Genomic DNA, 16212 nt, shown 5'->3' on the forward strand with positions numbered 1-16212 from the left:
CCTATATTCCTCCTCCCCCTCCTTACCCCCTCGGTGGGGTGGGTGAGACGGGCTGGTGGTATGCGTCTGTCCATAGCAGCCTCCAATTCCCCTCTTGGGGACCCTTTTCTACTTTGAAATCCCTTCTTTTGTATGCTTTTCCTCTCCTTTGATGACTCTTCATCTTTGGGCATCACTGATTGGTCTCCCTGTGGTCATCATACTGTCCACATTCTGTGCTGTCAGCATTATTCCTTTATTTCACAAACCCATCACACGCACACATCCTAATTTTGTTCTTTCTGGTGTCCTCCTCATTTGGTCTGTTCCCCAAAACTGGAGATCCCAAGGGGTTTGCAGCTGGGCACTGTGACCTGGTGCCACCTTATCTCATGTTATGGAGCAGTGTGGTACATGTCTCCGATTTCCCAGTCTGTGCGTCTGCTTGCTACTTGCTTATGTCAGACACAGTGGGCCTTGAAGGTACAAACAGGCTTTTAAAAATCAATTAACCCTTGCTGTTGCCCTGGGCCATTGTTTTAATGCATATCTACTTTACCTACAAGCCAATTCCCAAAAGCAAACCTCTAAATACCATTTTCTAGCCATCAGTATATACATAGCAAAATAGAGAGCAAATGGCAGGTAACTAAACCCAGCAAGTTACAGGCTTGATTAAGTTAGAAAGAAAGAAGTCTTTGGGATATTTTCAAAGATAGCACTTAAAATGTATAAGATACCTGTGGGTATATGTTGTCTAAAGTACATAAATGAAGGTACACATCAGAGTAGTTTTCTAAACAATTTACATCTAGCTTAACTTGCACTTAACATCACTTTTCCCTACTGTTTATGTTCTCACTAAATTTGGCTTGTGCTGTTTTTCAAAAAGAATCGTTAAAATGTCACTTTTGGGTTTTTTTCTTTTTAAGTTGTTAGGATTTAAAGCACTTTAATTCTATGACAGCATTTGCCATAATTTGGCTAAGCAAGAAAAGAGTTGACGTAATTATAAACAGGGTTGGACAGTTGTGTTTGGCTTGTTTTTAAATTGTTTGTTATGAAGTATGATGTAATAAGTTTATATCTATGCATGTTGGCATGCTTTAATTCACTGCTCATCTACAGATTCATACCAACCACTTATCCAAGGGCATCTTAGTTTAAATGGTTGAGCATAACATTTGTCTTCCAGGCACAAATAACCATGTAATTACTCTGTAATCACATAGTAATTAGTGTGTACTATGCATATATTCTATAATTATATGCCCTACAGATTACATGGTAATTATACTTGCATTTAGCATTTAATTCTATATACTGTATTGCAGCTGAAAACTTTGAGTTTAGAGTTAAGGTTATAATTATATGTTAATGTAGTACAACATTTTAACATTATAATGCTAAGACAAAGTTTCCAAAACCCAAATATTTGAAAGTGAAGACTATTACCATTATATTTATACATAAAATCTGAATGCGTGTTGATGCCTGCTGTCCCCGTATGTTGATACTGGTATATTTTGGTTGAATAGCTATTCAAAGAACTATAGAAATAATTAAAATGATGCCTTCGGTATTCTGTATTTCTAAAGGGCTTAGTCCGTCTGCCTGTGTGTCTGTCTGTAACACTCTTGGAGCACTCTGATTGGTTGTTTCAGTAAGCATTGTGATTGGCTGCCAACCAATCAGAGTGCTCCACACAGACAGATGGCCAGATGTGGTGGGGGGGTGTTGCAGGACCGGATGTGCGGGGAGGGGTGGCACGTGGCTGGATGTGGAGCAGCAGCAACACAGGGCAGTGGATGGCAGTGGCGGCGGCTGTGTGCAAGCTTCCCCCACCCCTGCTCGTGGAAGGTGGTGATGGCGCAGGGTGGTGGCATGCGGTGCTCTGTCCCTGCCTGCCCCGCCCCTCCCCCCATCATGCTTGATGGGCAATTCGCTAGTATAAGATAAAAATATATATTCCTTAGACTCACCACAACCAATGAATTCTTGCTGTTTATTTCTGCTTATATAGCTCCACCCAATTAGTATCTAAACACCTTACAAACAGCACCTCTCTTATATAGGGAAGCCTAATCATTTCCATTCTCGAGGGAACGACACACAAAATGATTAAGGGCCAGATCCATAAAAGGACTGGGACACATCAGCAGCTAACTTTCAAGCACCTGGCTCTCAGAGTGGAATCCAAAACCTCATGTAAAACATCCAGGATCCAAATAAAGTGCATGGGGAAAGTGAGGCAGCTCAGCATAAGGTTCAGAATAGCCCGTGCACTGAGCAGGAAGCTGTCTACAGTCAGCATGGTCCACATTGCCACTGTGCAAAGCTTACTAGCAGGAAATGTTGAAAACAGTATGTCTCAAACCTAGTTCTTCATTCAGAATTGCAGGGAGTCATTGCCCTAGACTCTAGGTTGACAGTTCAGCATCCTTTCAAACCAAGGAAAGCTCATTCATTTAAAAAGCAGCTGAAGGAGGAGACATCCTCCCTCTGTATAACAGTGTTTCAGTGGTTAGAGCACTAGCCCAGGAAGAAGGAAACCTAGGTTTAATTCCGTCCTACCCTGAAGCAGGTGTAGGGCAGGGTAATAGTCACCGAGGCAGCTAACTGCCTGTATCCTAGTCTGACTGGATACAAGCCCACTTCCTTTGCAAGTTGCCTTCCTACCTTCAGTTTGAAAGTAATATGATTTAAGTGATGAAGCAAATGACAACAGTCGAGCCCTAGGTCTAACTCATACTGGTTTTTATTTTTGTAATTTCAGTGAATACAAGTCAGATCAGAATCTAATTTCCTTTTCAGCATATAAATCCAGAGTACTCCACTGAAAACTTTGCTTTTATTTTGGATTTACATGGCTATACAGAAGATCAGAAGTTGCTCTCCATGAAAATGTTGCATTTCAGCTCTGATATACCTCTTATAGTTTCATAGTAGTTTGGGGTCAGAAGGGACCTGAACAGATCATCTAGTCTGACCCCCCGCCACTGGCAGGAGCACACGCTGGGATCACACGACCCCAGACAGGTGTTCGTCCAACCTCTTTTTGAATTTACCCAAGGTAGGAGCAAGGATCACTGCCCTAGGAAGTTGGTTCCAGATCCTAGCCACCCTAACAGTGAAATAGTGCCTCCTAATCTCTAATCTGAACCTATTCTCCAGCAGCTTCTGGCCATTGTTCCTCATCACCCCAGGTACTGCTGGGGGGAGTAGGGCCCTTCCTATTTGCTGCTGATCTCCCCTAACGAGTTTGTAGGCAGCCACCAAATCCCCCCTCAGCCTCCGCTTGCTGAGGCCGAACAAGTTCAGGTCCCTCAGCCTCTCCTCATAGGGCCTGTCCTGTTGCCCTCTCACCAAGCGGGTGGCCCTCCTCTGAACCCTCTCAAGGCAGGCCACATCCTTCTTAAAGTGCGGTACCCAGAACTGGACACAGTACTCCAGTTGTGGCCTGACGAATTTCACGTAGAGGGGGAGTATGACCTCTCTGGACCGGCTTTAGATGCATCTTTCGATGCACAACAAGGTGCGGTTGGCTTTGCTGGCTGTGGTCTGGCATTGGCGGCTCATGTTCATCTTGGAGTCAGTAATGACTCCAAGATCCTTTTCCGCCTCTGTGCTCACAAGTGGGGAGCTCCCCAGCTTGTATGTATGCTGTGGATTCCTTCTCCCCAGGTGCAGCACCCTGCATTTGTCTACATTGAACCCCATCCTATTACCATCCGCCCACCTCTGTAGTCTGTCTAAATGTAATTGCAGCCTCTCTCTCTCTCCCTTTGAGTGTGCCTACCTCTCCCCACATCTTGGTGTCATTGGCAGACTTGGACAATGTGTTTTCCACCCCCTCATCCAAGTCGCTGATGAAGATGTTGAACAGTATAGGCCCCAGGACTGAGCCCTGTGGGACCCCACTATTCACATCCCGCCGGGTCGAGTATGACCTGTCCACCACCACTCTCTGGGTGTGCCCCATCAGCCAATTTTTGACCCATCCAACTGTCTAGGCATCAATGCCACAGTCGCTCAGTTTATTAATGAGGATAGGGTGAGAGACAGTGTCAAAAGCCTTCTTAAAGTCCAGAAAGACTACGTCCACGGCGACACCATCATCCAGGGATTTAGTTACCTGGTCATAAAAGGCCATCGGGTTGGTCTGGCAGGACCTGGCTTTGATGAACCCATGTTGATTTCCCCTGGGCATGATCTCTCCTGCTGGACCCTCACAGATGTGATCCTTGATAATTATTTCAAGGATTTTCGCCAAGACCGATGTGAGGCTTATGAGCCTATAGTTTCCTGGGTCCTCCTTTCTCCCTTTCTTATAAATGGGGACCACATTAGCTAGTTTCCAATCTTTGGGGACCTGGCCCATGGACCATGATCGCTCGTACAGGCGGGCCAAGGCCACAGCAGTGACCCCCGCTCTCTCAACACCCATGGGTGGAGGACATGAGGGCCCGCAGATTTAAAAACATCCAGCCCTTCCAATAGATCCCTAACTACTTCTGCGTAGACCTGAGGCCTGGCAGTGCTATCCCCAAGATTGTCCCTACCTGTGGTGGGAGAGCTGTCCTGGTCCCTGTCCAAGAAAACAGAGGCAAAGAACTTGTTAAAAATTTCGGCTTTCTCATCTGGCGTAGCCACAAGACTATCATTTGAGTCTAGCAGGGGCCCTACATTACCCGGTGCCCTCTTACTCCCAATGTATTTGAAGAAGGACTTTTTGTTGTCCTTAATTCTGGTCGCTAGCCTGAGCTCCAACCCACCCTTGGCCTTCCTAATGGCCATCCTACACTCACGGGCCAAGGAGGAGTATTCCTCCTTGGTGACAGCCCCTCCCTTTTACCGGGTGTACACCTCCCTCTTGGCCCTCAGGCATTTTTTAATGCCTTTGCTGAGCCATGGGGGTTTCAGAGCAGTCTTACCCGCCTTCTTTCTCTCGGGCACTGTCGCACTCAGAGCCTGGAGGATCGTCCCCTTAAGGTACAACCATCCCTCGTGGACTCCTATATCCTCTACCTTTTGGGCCCTCATGCCTCCCCCACTAATCTCCTAAGTTCGTTGAAGTTGGCCCTTCTGAAGTCAGGGGCTTTAGTCATGGTATAAGCCCTCAACACCCTGCGCTGGACAGTGAATTCCAGCAAGCGATGATCACTGTCACCCAGGTGGTCAAGGACCTGCAGTCCCCTCACCAGGTCATCCCCAGTGGCCAAGACCAGGTCCAGCAAGGCATCTCCTCTAGTGGGGCTGTGCACCTCCTGGATAAGGTGGAGGTCCTGTGTTTCAGCTAGGGACCTATGCGAACGGTCAGACCTGGCTGACTGCTCCTCCCAGCAGATGTCTGGGTAGTTTAGGTCCCCCATGACAATGACATCCCTAGACCTAACAGCCTCCATAAGCTGTACTGAGTAATCCTGGTTCAACTCATCTAAACCCAGCACTAAACCCTGGGGTCATCTAAACCCAGCACTCTTTCCTGCCTATGCAGGGGGTCGAACTCAATGATCTATTGAGGTCCCTTCTGACCCTAACATCTATGAATATGTGAATCTACGAACTCAACCCCTTGGCAGGGTGGTCTGTAGTAGACACCCACCGTAAGATCCCTTTCACCTTGCCCCCCTTGAAGTTTGACCCACAGTGCCTCTGCCTGACCTTTCTCTGCCCCAAAGCTAATTCTTGACGATGTGAGTTGCTCTTTGACATAGAGGGCAACCCCCCCCACCTTTCCTCCCAGTCCTTCCCTTCTATATACTGTGTATCCCTGAATGCCCACCGCCTAGTCGTGGGTATGATCCCACCAGGTTTCTGTGAGCCCCACTAAGTCTGAATTCTTCCCTGCTATCAGAAGGCAAAGTTCCTCCTGCTTGCCCCCCGTACTATGTGCATTAGTGTACAGACATGTGAGGCCTCCCGAGAGTGCACGTATCTCCCCCCTGCTCCCAGGACTGCTGTGCCTGTTGTCGCTTACCTGGGTTTCTGTTTCTCTTGTCGCCTTGCTATAGATACAGATACAGATATATAGATACAGCGCTGTTTAAGCCATTGTGCTGGTTTATAGAAAGGTGTTATATCTGTATATTTTTGTATTTTATGGAGTTGAGATACAAAAAAACATGGTGGTGCTCCCCAATAAAGTGGAATGGACAAAGACCTGGAATATGAAATAAATATATAATTGTACCGTGCATGATCAGTATATACAGCTGGACTGAAAATAGATTAGTTCTTGGCCTGATGGGCTACATTCATGTGCTATTAATATGTTGGATTAATGTTTGGAGAGGCAGGGGGAGTATGGAAGAGGGGTGGGTGGGAGCAGGTTAGCAATGTGGTAAGTGCTAGTAATAGAGTTCCAGAAACTTGTAGTATTAAGATGATGTAGTATTAAGATGAAGTATTAAGATGCTTTTAACTCCAGTTTTCTTTACTTTCAAATACTAAGCTTGGATATGTTTTAGTATCCAGCTTATTACTTCACTGGATTTAATGTATAACAACTCATAGCCTTATGACTGAGCTCGTGAAATCTTTTCTTTCTATATAATTTACCATTTTGTGGTGTATTGTAAACTATTCCTTTGTTTTGGCTTATGTCTTTAACTGTACCATGTAAATTCATAGGCAACATCTTCATACCAGGTCATCCTCATAGACTTTGTAAGACTGAGGTTGTGCCTCTGGAGCTGTTAAGGTGATCTTGCAGGCTCTGTAAAGGTATAACATGGCCTGTAGGATGAACTTGCAATACTCACTGACTTTTGGACTGTGCCTACTTACCTTACAAACTCTCTGGACTATTTGCCTCGTAATCTCTGCAACAATAAGCACATTGCTTGACACAGTTACAGTATGGTGTTTATAATGCTCAGGCTGAAATAAGTACCTAACAAAGTAATTTTTGTTTACAGAAACCAGATTAAGGATTCTATTTCTTTACTGTGTTGCTACACAATGGGCCAAATTTGTTCCTGTCATAACACAATTGATTTTAATGTTGTTTCACCCTGTATTAATTTAGCCTAGTATGCACACACTATTTCTTCTATAGAGAAGATAAAGTGCAGTGCCACTTAGTTTAGTTATCCTTCATTTTCCAGCATTCTAATCTTAACACATGCCCGGGCGCTTGTGCTTGCTCTCTCTCATTAAATTATTATCCCAAGAAACATAAGGCCTAGTCACAGTTTCTCGCACTGAAGGTTTGTTAGCTGACAAATATATGCTCAAGAACTCATTAACAGTGAAATAGACATAAACATTAATTCACAACATAAATCTGTCATATTTCCTATTATTGTGTGTTTTTTTTAGTGGAGCCGGCACTTTCAAAAGGGAACAATTGCTTGGATGCAGCAAAAGCCTGTAACTTGAATGATACCTGCAAGAGATTCAGATCTGCTTACATAACCCCCTGCACCAGCAGCACGTCTAATGAAATCTGTAACAAGCGGAAGTGTCATAAAGCCCTCCGGCTATTTTTCGACAAAGTCCCCCCAAAGCACAGCTATGGGATGCTCTTCTGCTCCTGTCGAGACATAGCCTGTACAGAAAGGAGACGGCAGACTATTGTTCCTGTGTGTTCATATGAGGACAAGGAGAAACTAAACTGCTTGGATTTACAAGAATCCTGCAAGAAGAATTACATCTGCAGGTAAGATAGCACATGGCAGAGGAGTGATTAATGAGGTATCAGAGAGAACCTTTCGGAGCTGCTGAAATTGCCAAGTCTAAGAATCAGAATTTCCACCAGGGAATAGGACAGTCAGTGGGAAAAAAAACCCACTTGACATCTTTAACAGAATAACAAAAGCTAGCATCTGGTCACAGTATGTGTTTCCTCTGACACTGTTCATAACCACTCACTCACATTATGAAAGATCTTTTAACCGCCAGGAAAGATATGAAAAAGATGAGTCTGTTTCCTACAAAATGTTGCAGGGAACTTTTCGTTACTTATCTTCATGAAATGATTTTTTCCATAGATGACAAGCTGAAAACACAATTAATAGTCCCTGCAGTCGATGCGATCTCTACTTTAAGCTCTAGTAACTGTTCATAAGTTATGAACTGTATGCACAGCCTGACACGGGACTTTTCTGCAAGGTGTGGGTAGCAAAGGAAGGGAGCTCCCCCCTGGCAATGGACCAGTTCTCACACAGCCAGCTCAGAGCTGTACTAGGCTTGGGACTGTTTCACCTTCCCTCCCCCCACCACAGCCATCCACAGAGAGAGGCATGAGATTGATGTATCTAGACAGTCGTTGACTAACTAGTCTGACTTCCAGTTTTCTTCCTTTTCTGTGTGCTTGCCTCCCCTCTGCCCTGTGGAACGCAGAGCTTAAGGAATGGCCGTGCTTTTAGCCAGTTTCCTGCAAGTTGTTACATCACAGTCACGGTGTTGCATACGGGGCTTTCTCCATCCCTAGTACTTCCAGTATACATTAGGTGTACTGCTTATCTGGGAAAGCTGTTACGCCAATGCCAGCTTGATAAAGTTCGACACAAGAACTTCACTTGGTTTGCAATGAGCAGACCTGCTGTGAATTATCAAATGTTGCGAATTGGGTATAGAGAAAAACACAACTTCATGTAGTCCAGGATTCTGTATTTATTGTTGTGTTTTGTATATATCTTTAAAGGCACTGCAGTGCGTGTTGTAAAAAAATAATAATGAGGGGTATGACTATGATCCCTTACTGTATTATTGGGGTACTAAACCTTTTGACCTTGATCCTCATGTAAGCCTTAGCATGGGGACCTGCAAAGGGGAGTGGGCATAGATGGCTTTCTTTTCTCTGTCTTTGGGAAGCAATGGGCTAGTCTAACTCCAGTGATACTTAGAGCAACTCCTTGTGTACTCGGAGTTCTTGTTTACTTGAACGCCCTGCCAATGGCCATCTCAGTAGCCCAGGCTCTTCAGACTGGAGCACCCTCTTGTCAAGGGCCCATTGAGCACTTCCTATATCAGACGCTCATCTGTAAGTCACTTCCCTGTAAGCCTCTCCTGACTCCCAAGTATTTTTTGCATAAATGGCTCCTTCATAGTGACCCTTAAAAGTACCTCCCAAATAACAGAGGAGCAGTATTTCTGCTCCGTGTTCTACTGAGGTTGCATAGAATTTCAGTGCCTGCAAGATAGGGGAGAGGATTTGCCACACAAAGAGTTTCCTAATACTTAAGCTACGGCAGGGGATATTTAGCTTAAGTACTGCCATTACTTCTTGTTCTGGCTTGGCTATAAGCTCTGGTCAAATATAGCTTTAGCAGCTACATTCTTAATAGTATTTTGTTTCCTCAGATTTCATTAATCTTGCCCTGATTTTGTGCCTTATATATTCCATCACTGCACAATCTTGTTTGATAAAACTTCTATTACTGTTGCCCAAAGCTATGATCAGCCTGATACGGAATTGATTTTTCCAGATTCCTATTGCAGTTCCTTCTCATGCAAATTCCATTTCAGAAGCTTCAGAGTCCTTGTGGCTCGCTGCACCACAAGTGTTGTGGGGGGTTAGGTAAAGACGTGCAGCAATGTTGCGTGTATACAGGGAACACCTGCATTGTGTCATTAGGACTAGGGACAGACATTCAAAAAGCCTGAGTCTGAATTGATTCAATCTTTGCAGGTTAGTCTAACCTGGCTAGGCTGAACCAGTCAAAATTGGACAGACATTCTGTCTAGACTGAGGAAAGTCAGGCACATGCCTGCAGTGGCTCAGGGTAGAAGCTGGGGGGGTGCTAGAGCAGCCCTCTCTCCCCTTGTGCAGGAAGCTGAGCTATGGGGAGGTGGCCAGGCCCTGGCAGGACTCTATCATTAGGCATATCTGCCTGCACAGTCCCAGGCTTTTCCCCGCTGGCTGCTCAAGGGGCAGCAGTGTTGTCAACCCCAGCCCTGGGCTAGCACTCTGAGGGAAGGGAGCAGGGAGGAAGGTGGGGCATGCAGTGCATGCATGCATCTGTTAATGATACAGAGCTTTTCAATCTCCCTCCATGCTTTGTCATACTGTCTGCAGTAAACTGATAGACAAGCAAGCCAGCTGGAAGCTGATAAGTCTTTATCACCCAGTTAGCAAAACAATAGCCTCTCTCCATTAGTTCAAAGTTCTTTGACAGGTTACCAGCTGATCTGTTGATTAGCTCCAAAAGCCCTGTTCTGTCTGCCTGCCTGTCCCAGTGAAATTGGAGAGAGACACACACACACAGACACCTCTCCGTATTAGCTAGCATACCACATGCCTAGGGTCTGTGGTGCTGGGGTCTGTGTTGTGGGAGATGGGAAGGAGGGGTGATTTCCTGCTTGAGTAGTGAGGGGGATAGGGCACGAGGAAGCCAGCAGACCCTGCTGTGCCTTCAAATCTCTGCCAGACCTGCAAATCTCAGAGGGGAGGGGCCAGCCCTGCTGTGGAGCAGAGAGCCCTGCCCAGCCCAGAGAGCATGCCGGGATGCTGGGGGAGTCTGATTTAACTTAAACCAGCAAGGGGTCTGGGACAAACATTGCATAAACCGGTTTGAGCCACATCAGTTAAGTCTGATACTACATTCAACCAGGTTTATCTCCAACCGGTTTCAGTCATTTTTGAACTGGTTTATGTGCACTGAACATCTGTTCAGAAACTGGTTTAAACCTGTAACAGATCACTTAAACCAGTTTATGTCTGTCCCTAGCCTAGGGGAGTAGACTTTGTGCATGCTTGCGGACGTTAAAAAAAACCAAAAAGGCCCTTATTAGAAGAAGCAGTGCATTACTTTGACCCAGCTCCACAGCATCTGTATAGATCAGGTGCTTCAGTAGAGTTTTTTGGCGCTTTTATCTAAAGTTGAGTCAGTCCGCTATTAGATAAAAGCACCAAAAAGCTCCACTAAAGCACCCAATCTATACAGAAGTTGGGCAAGCCTGGTCAAACTAACATGCTGCCACTTCTGAGCACCTGCTGGGCTCAGTGAGGGTATGTGCAGAATTTAAAGTAATGCACTGGTTTTTTGAGGGGAGGGGGCTTGGGAAGGAAGGCGGGGGTTAAAGCAGCCATTGTGGCATTTGTGTCTCCCCTTGGAAGTGCAATGTGTAGTTCTCCCCTACCCACCTGTGGGCAACCATTTCATCTAGGTCCTTACACTTGTGCCCATCTTGGATTGTCTAATGTGTTTGTGATATTACAGTTCCCATTGTGTGCCATGTGGGAAGATTCAGCATCACAACTGTTACATCATAAAATGTAATGGTGGAGCCTCTTCTGTTTCTCTTCCCACAGTGAGTCTCCTTGGCATCAGCTGTAATCTGCTCTACACTCTACTGCAGAGGTTCCCCAACTTTTTATTATTGCATACCCTCTTCCAGATTTCTCAGCTGCCTGCATACCCCTACCAGCATACAGTTTATATTTTAGCCTCTTAAATGCCAATTATTATTATAATGAAAATTAAATCCACCATTACACGGTTTCTCCCACATACCCCCAGAAATGTCTTGCATACCCCCAGGGGTACATGTACCACAGTTTGGGAACCCCTGCTCTACTGAAATGGCAGAAGGAGGCTTTTTCAAATAATTTCTCTATTTTTCACTCTAAGAACGCAGGGAAACAAGTCATAACTCCCCAGTGCTAGACTGTTGAGATCCAGATACAATCTATTTGCTAGTGCCAGAAATTAAATTTAATATAATTAAAAGCAGTGGCCTCTAGATGCTTGTTTCTGACTCTAATGTTTTTTGTTTTGAAATTGAAAGGAAAATATAAATGCAGTAATACTTGCAAACATCAATTTTAACTACTGTGATACAAAGCTATTTAGAAATTGTTCACTACCTACATATTGTAATTTTGAAAGCCCTCACTGTCTTGTTCAGAACAGTGAGGGCTTCATTCTTGAAGGGCCTATTAAAATGCCTTCATAATCTTCATATGAACATTACTTGAGTATAAAAGTCTGAGGCTCTACATCCTGATGCACAAAATATGAATCACGCATACCTGTTTGTCTATTTAGTTTTGGCCCCCTTGCACAATTTTTGCTTTAGATAAGCATACCACTGAATCTTTCCTAAAAGTAGGATTAAGCACAGGACAAAACACTCAGCCAAACTATAGGTACTGTCAACCCATTACTGAGATGATAGTACAATTTATTTTTCTTCTTCTTCTTTCATTCATTCATCAGTTACACAACATAAACTTGTGAGCCACGGAAAGAGGGACCAAAGATGTCAATAAATGTGAATAGATATGAATAAATGTGAACAGTCCCAATAGTCTAGCCATAGTTGTCTTTAAAATGTCACTGGGATGGTGAATAGCTCATCTGCATTACCACTTCCCTGTGGTTTAAGGATAATCAACAACTCATAAAAATCTGTTAGAATCCTTTAGGCATGTATAAAAATGCCAATGCAAAAAAAGGCAGGGCTGCAGGACCAGAACCAGAGGCATTTTATTATTTATGTTGCAACAAAAATCTTCAAAGGAGTGAAACCATGCTGTCAAAAACTCTTTAACATGCTATGTGGTCCTGGCGTAGCTGAGGAACCCTAGTTTATGACTTCTTGAACCACAAGTTAACCTTTAGAAACTGAAACTTGTGTGTCTTAGAAGATCATTTTGGCCACATACAGACATTCAGTTTCTACTGGGAGAATTGCTGTTCTGGTAGAAATCAAAATTGTGCACGTGTTCAGGATTCTTCTCCTGAAATAAAAATGGTCGTGATGGGAGAAAATAAGCTGGCAACAACCAGGGTTAAATTGCTCCTGGGAGAATTTTTCCCTGGCAACTGAATATCTGCATATTTTTTCCCTGCTCTTGACAACCAGGTGGAATTGAGCCATGGGGAAAGGCTTCTGTTCCTTCCAGGGACTGGAGTCACCCTGGTCTGATGAAGACATGAGGTGGGCAGCTGCTCCCACGTGCCCTGTAAGCCAGGAGGGGAAGGGAGGTGAGACACAGCCACCAGTGGCTACCTGCCTCCTTTATCAGCTTCCCTCTACCTGTCCCCCAGGCTCATTGGTGCTCTCCCTGGGAGTAGTGGGGGAAAGTCCCCTCCTGCTCCTCACACCAGTGTCCCAGGTGTGTGGAGTGGGCGAGGGCTTTGCCACAGGTCCCTGGGAGCTAAGTGGAGAGAGCAGCACTGTGCGCCTCCTGCTTGCTTCTCATACCAGTGTCCTCAGAGTGAGAAGTGGGTAGGGGGCTTTGCCCTGCTCCTCCAGTCCCCCTTGGAATTGGAGGATTGGAGAAGGGGAGAAGGGGTGGTTGCAGACTGAACATCTGTACCGCTCCCACTCCTGGAATTAGTTCTAGCAGTGGAGATTTTCTGATGCTACAAATGAGCATTCATACATAGCCTTTGCCATAGCTAAAGGACCTGTGCCATATTTCTGTTGCTGTTATAGTATTCAAGACATTTTCTTCAAATAAAGAAAGGGCTTCATTACTATGGCCTTTTCAATACCATTTGTGCTCATTGGGCACACCTTCCCCACCTCCCCAATGTGTTAATAAGGCAGTACATACAGTACAAGTTAAACAGGCAGATAATTTAGTGCTAGACTTTAGGAAAGCTGATCTCACTGCACTCAGGCGATTAGTCAAGGAAGCACTGCAGAGTAGGAGTTTTGATGGGATGGGTGCCCAAGAAGGGTGGCTGTGCCTAAAGGAAACGATCCTTTGGGCACAAAGCAAGACGATCCACGAGCGAGGCAAAAGAGGGAAAGGGGCCAGGAGGCTTCCATGGCTGACCAGAGAAATCCAGGGCAGCCTAAGGGCCAAAAGGGGAGCACATAAAAAGTGGAAACAGGGTGAGATCACTAAAGATGAATATACCTCCTCTGCTCGTGCTTGTAGGGAGGCAGTTAGGCGGGCCAAAGCTACCATGGAGCTGAGGATGTCAACCCAAGTAAAGGACAACAAGAAATTGTTTTTTAGATACATAGGGAGTAAAAGGAAGGCCCAGGGAGGAATAGGACCCCTGCTAAATGGGCAGAAGCAATTGGTGACAGATAGAGGGGACAAGGCTGAACTCCTCAACGAGTTCTTTGCCTCAGTGTTCCTAAGCGAGGGGCACGACAAGTCTCTCACTGGGGTTGTAGAGAGGCAGCAGCAAGGCGCCAGACTTCCATGCGTAGATCCTGAGGTGGTGCAGAGTCACTTGGAAGAACTGGATGCCTTTAAGTCGGCAGGCCCGGATGGGCTCCATCCCAGGGTGCTGAAGGCACTGGCCGACGTCATTGCAGAGCCACTGGCAGGAATATTCGAATGCTCGTGGCGCACGGGCCAAGTCCCGGAGGACTGGAAAAGGGCTAACGTGGTCTCCATTTTCAAAAAGGGGAGGAAGGAGGACCCGGGCAACTATAGGCCGGTCAGTCTCACCTCCATCCTTGGTAAAGTCTTTGAAAAAATTATCAAGGCTCACATTTGTGAGAGCCCGGCAGGGCAAATTATGCTGAGGGGAAACCAGCATGGGTTTGTGGCGGGCAGATCGTGCCTGACCAACCTAGTCTCTTTCTATGACCAGGTTACAAAACGCCTGGACACAGGAGGAGGGGTGGATGTCGTATACCTGGACTTCAGGAAGGCCTTCGATACGGTATCCCACCCCATACTGGTGAACAAATTAAGAGGCTGTGATGTGGATGACTGCACAGTCCGGTGGGTGGCGAATTGGCTAGAGGGTCACACCCAAAGAGTCGTGGTAGATGGGTCGGTCTCAATCTGGAAGGGTGTGGGCAGTGGGGTCCCGCAGGGTTCGGTCCTTGGACCGATACTCTTTAATGTCTTCATCAGCGACTTGGACGTGGGAGTGAAATGTACTCTGTCCAAGTTTGCAGATGACACAAAGCTATGGGGAGAAGTGGACACGCCGGAGGGCAGGGAACAGCTGCAGGCAGACCTGGATAGGCTGGACAAGTGGGCAGAAAACAACAGGATGCAGTTCAACAAGGAGAAATGCAAAGTGCTGCACCTAGGGAGGAAAAATGTCCAGCACACCTACAGCCTGGGGAATGACCTGCTGGGTGGCACGGAGGTGGAAAGGGATCTTGGAGTCCTAGTGGACTCCAAGTTGAACATGAGCCGGCAGTGTGACGAAGCCATCAGAAAAGCCAATGGCACTTTATCGTGCATCAGCAGATGCATGACAAATAGGTCCAGGGAGGTGATACTTCCCCTCTATAGGGCGTTGGTCAGACCGCAGTTGGAGTACTGCGTGCAATTCTGGGCGCCACACTTCAAGAAGGATGCGGATAACCTGGAGAGGGTCCAGAGAAGGGCAACTCGTATGGTCAAGGGCCTGCAGACCAAGCCCTACGAGGAGAGACTAGAGAAACTGGACCTTTTCAGCCTCCGCAAGAGAAGGTTGAGGGGCGACCTTGTGGCTGCCTATAAGTTCATCATGGGGGCACAGAAGGGAATTGGTGAGGATTTATTCACCGAGGCGCCCCCGGGGGTTACAAGAAACAATGGCCACAAGCTAGCAGAGAGCAGATTTAGACTGGACATTAGGAAGAACTTCTTCACAGTTCGAGTGGCCAAGGTCTGGAACGGGCTCCCAAGGGAGGTGGTGCTCTCCCCTACCCTGGGGGTCTTCAAGAGGAGGTTAGATGAGTATCTAGCTGGGGTCATTTAGACCCAGCACTCTTTCCTGCTTATGCAGGGGGTCGGACTTGATGATCTATTGAGGTCCCTTCCGACCCTAACATCTATGAATCTATGAATCTATGAATTTATTAGAAGAAACATAGCATAATATCAATCCATACATACTGTACAATAAAGATCTGAAGAGAAGAGCAAATTCAGTAGAAGAAAATGAGTTAATTCTTGTTATAATAAGAATGTAATTAGAGGCTGTAAGTTTCTTGTCTTCTGCAGCTGCCATGGTCAAAGAAAGCAGTTTGGCTGATTTTTAATTAGAAGCAGCCAAAAAAAAAAAAAAAAAGGAAAAAAAAACCCCCTTGGCTAGTTTCAGAATTCAGATGCTTTTTTGTGCTCCAGTGAATTAAACATTATTTTTAAAGGTTGGACTTTGCTGGTACTGTAGTTGCTGCATAATGTTGATTAAGGCCACTACATACTGTAAAAAATACAACAGATAAGTAATATATGTGCCTATGCAGAACTGAATTTAAATAGGCTTTTTATTTTTCTCCATAGTACTTGTGGTTCTGTTTCAACAGCTACAATCAAATGTCCTACTTTATTTCTATGGTTTGCCCTCCTCCCCTGTGATCTGCACA

At 45.6% G+C, this 16212-nt stretch overlaps 1 protein-coding gene across 2 annotated transcripts in view; it reads left to right on the top strand.

Moving 5' to 3' along the window:
* The window catches only part of GFRA1 (GDNF family receptor alpha 1), a 219260-nt gene that overhangs the window by 122899 nt on the left and 80149 nt on the right, over positions 1 to 16212 (top strand). For both annotated transcript variants that reach the window (XM_014594635.3, XM_019485922.2), the window contains exon 4: positions 7303 to 7642. In XM_014594635.3, coding sequence (XP_014450121.1) covers positions 7303 to 7642 — 340 coding nt within the window. The remainder of the gene's footprint in view (positions 1 to 7302; positions 7643 to 16212) is intronic.

This window comes from Alligator mississippiensis, chromosome 6 (genome assembly GCF_030867095.1).
Source record: "Alligator mississippiensis isolate rAllMis1 chromosome 6, rAllMis1, whole genome shotgun sequence".
Classification (NCBI taxonomy): domain Eukaryota; kingdom Metazoa; phylum Chordata; order Crocodylia; family Alligatoridae; genus Alligator; species Alligator mississippiensis.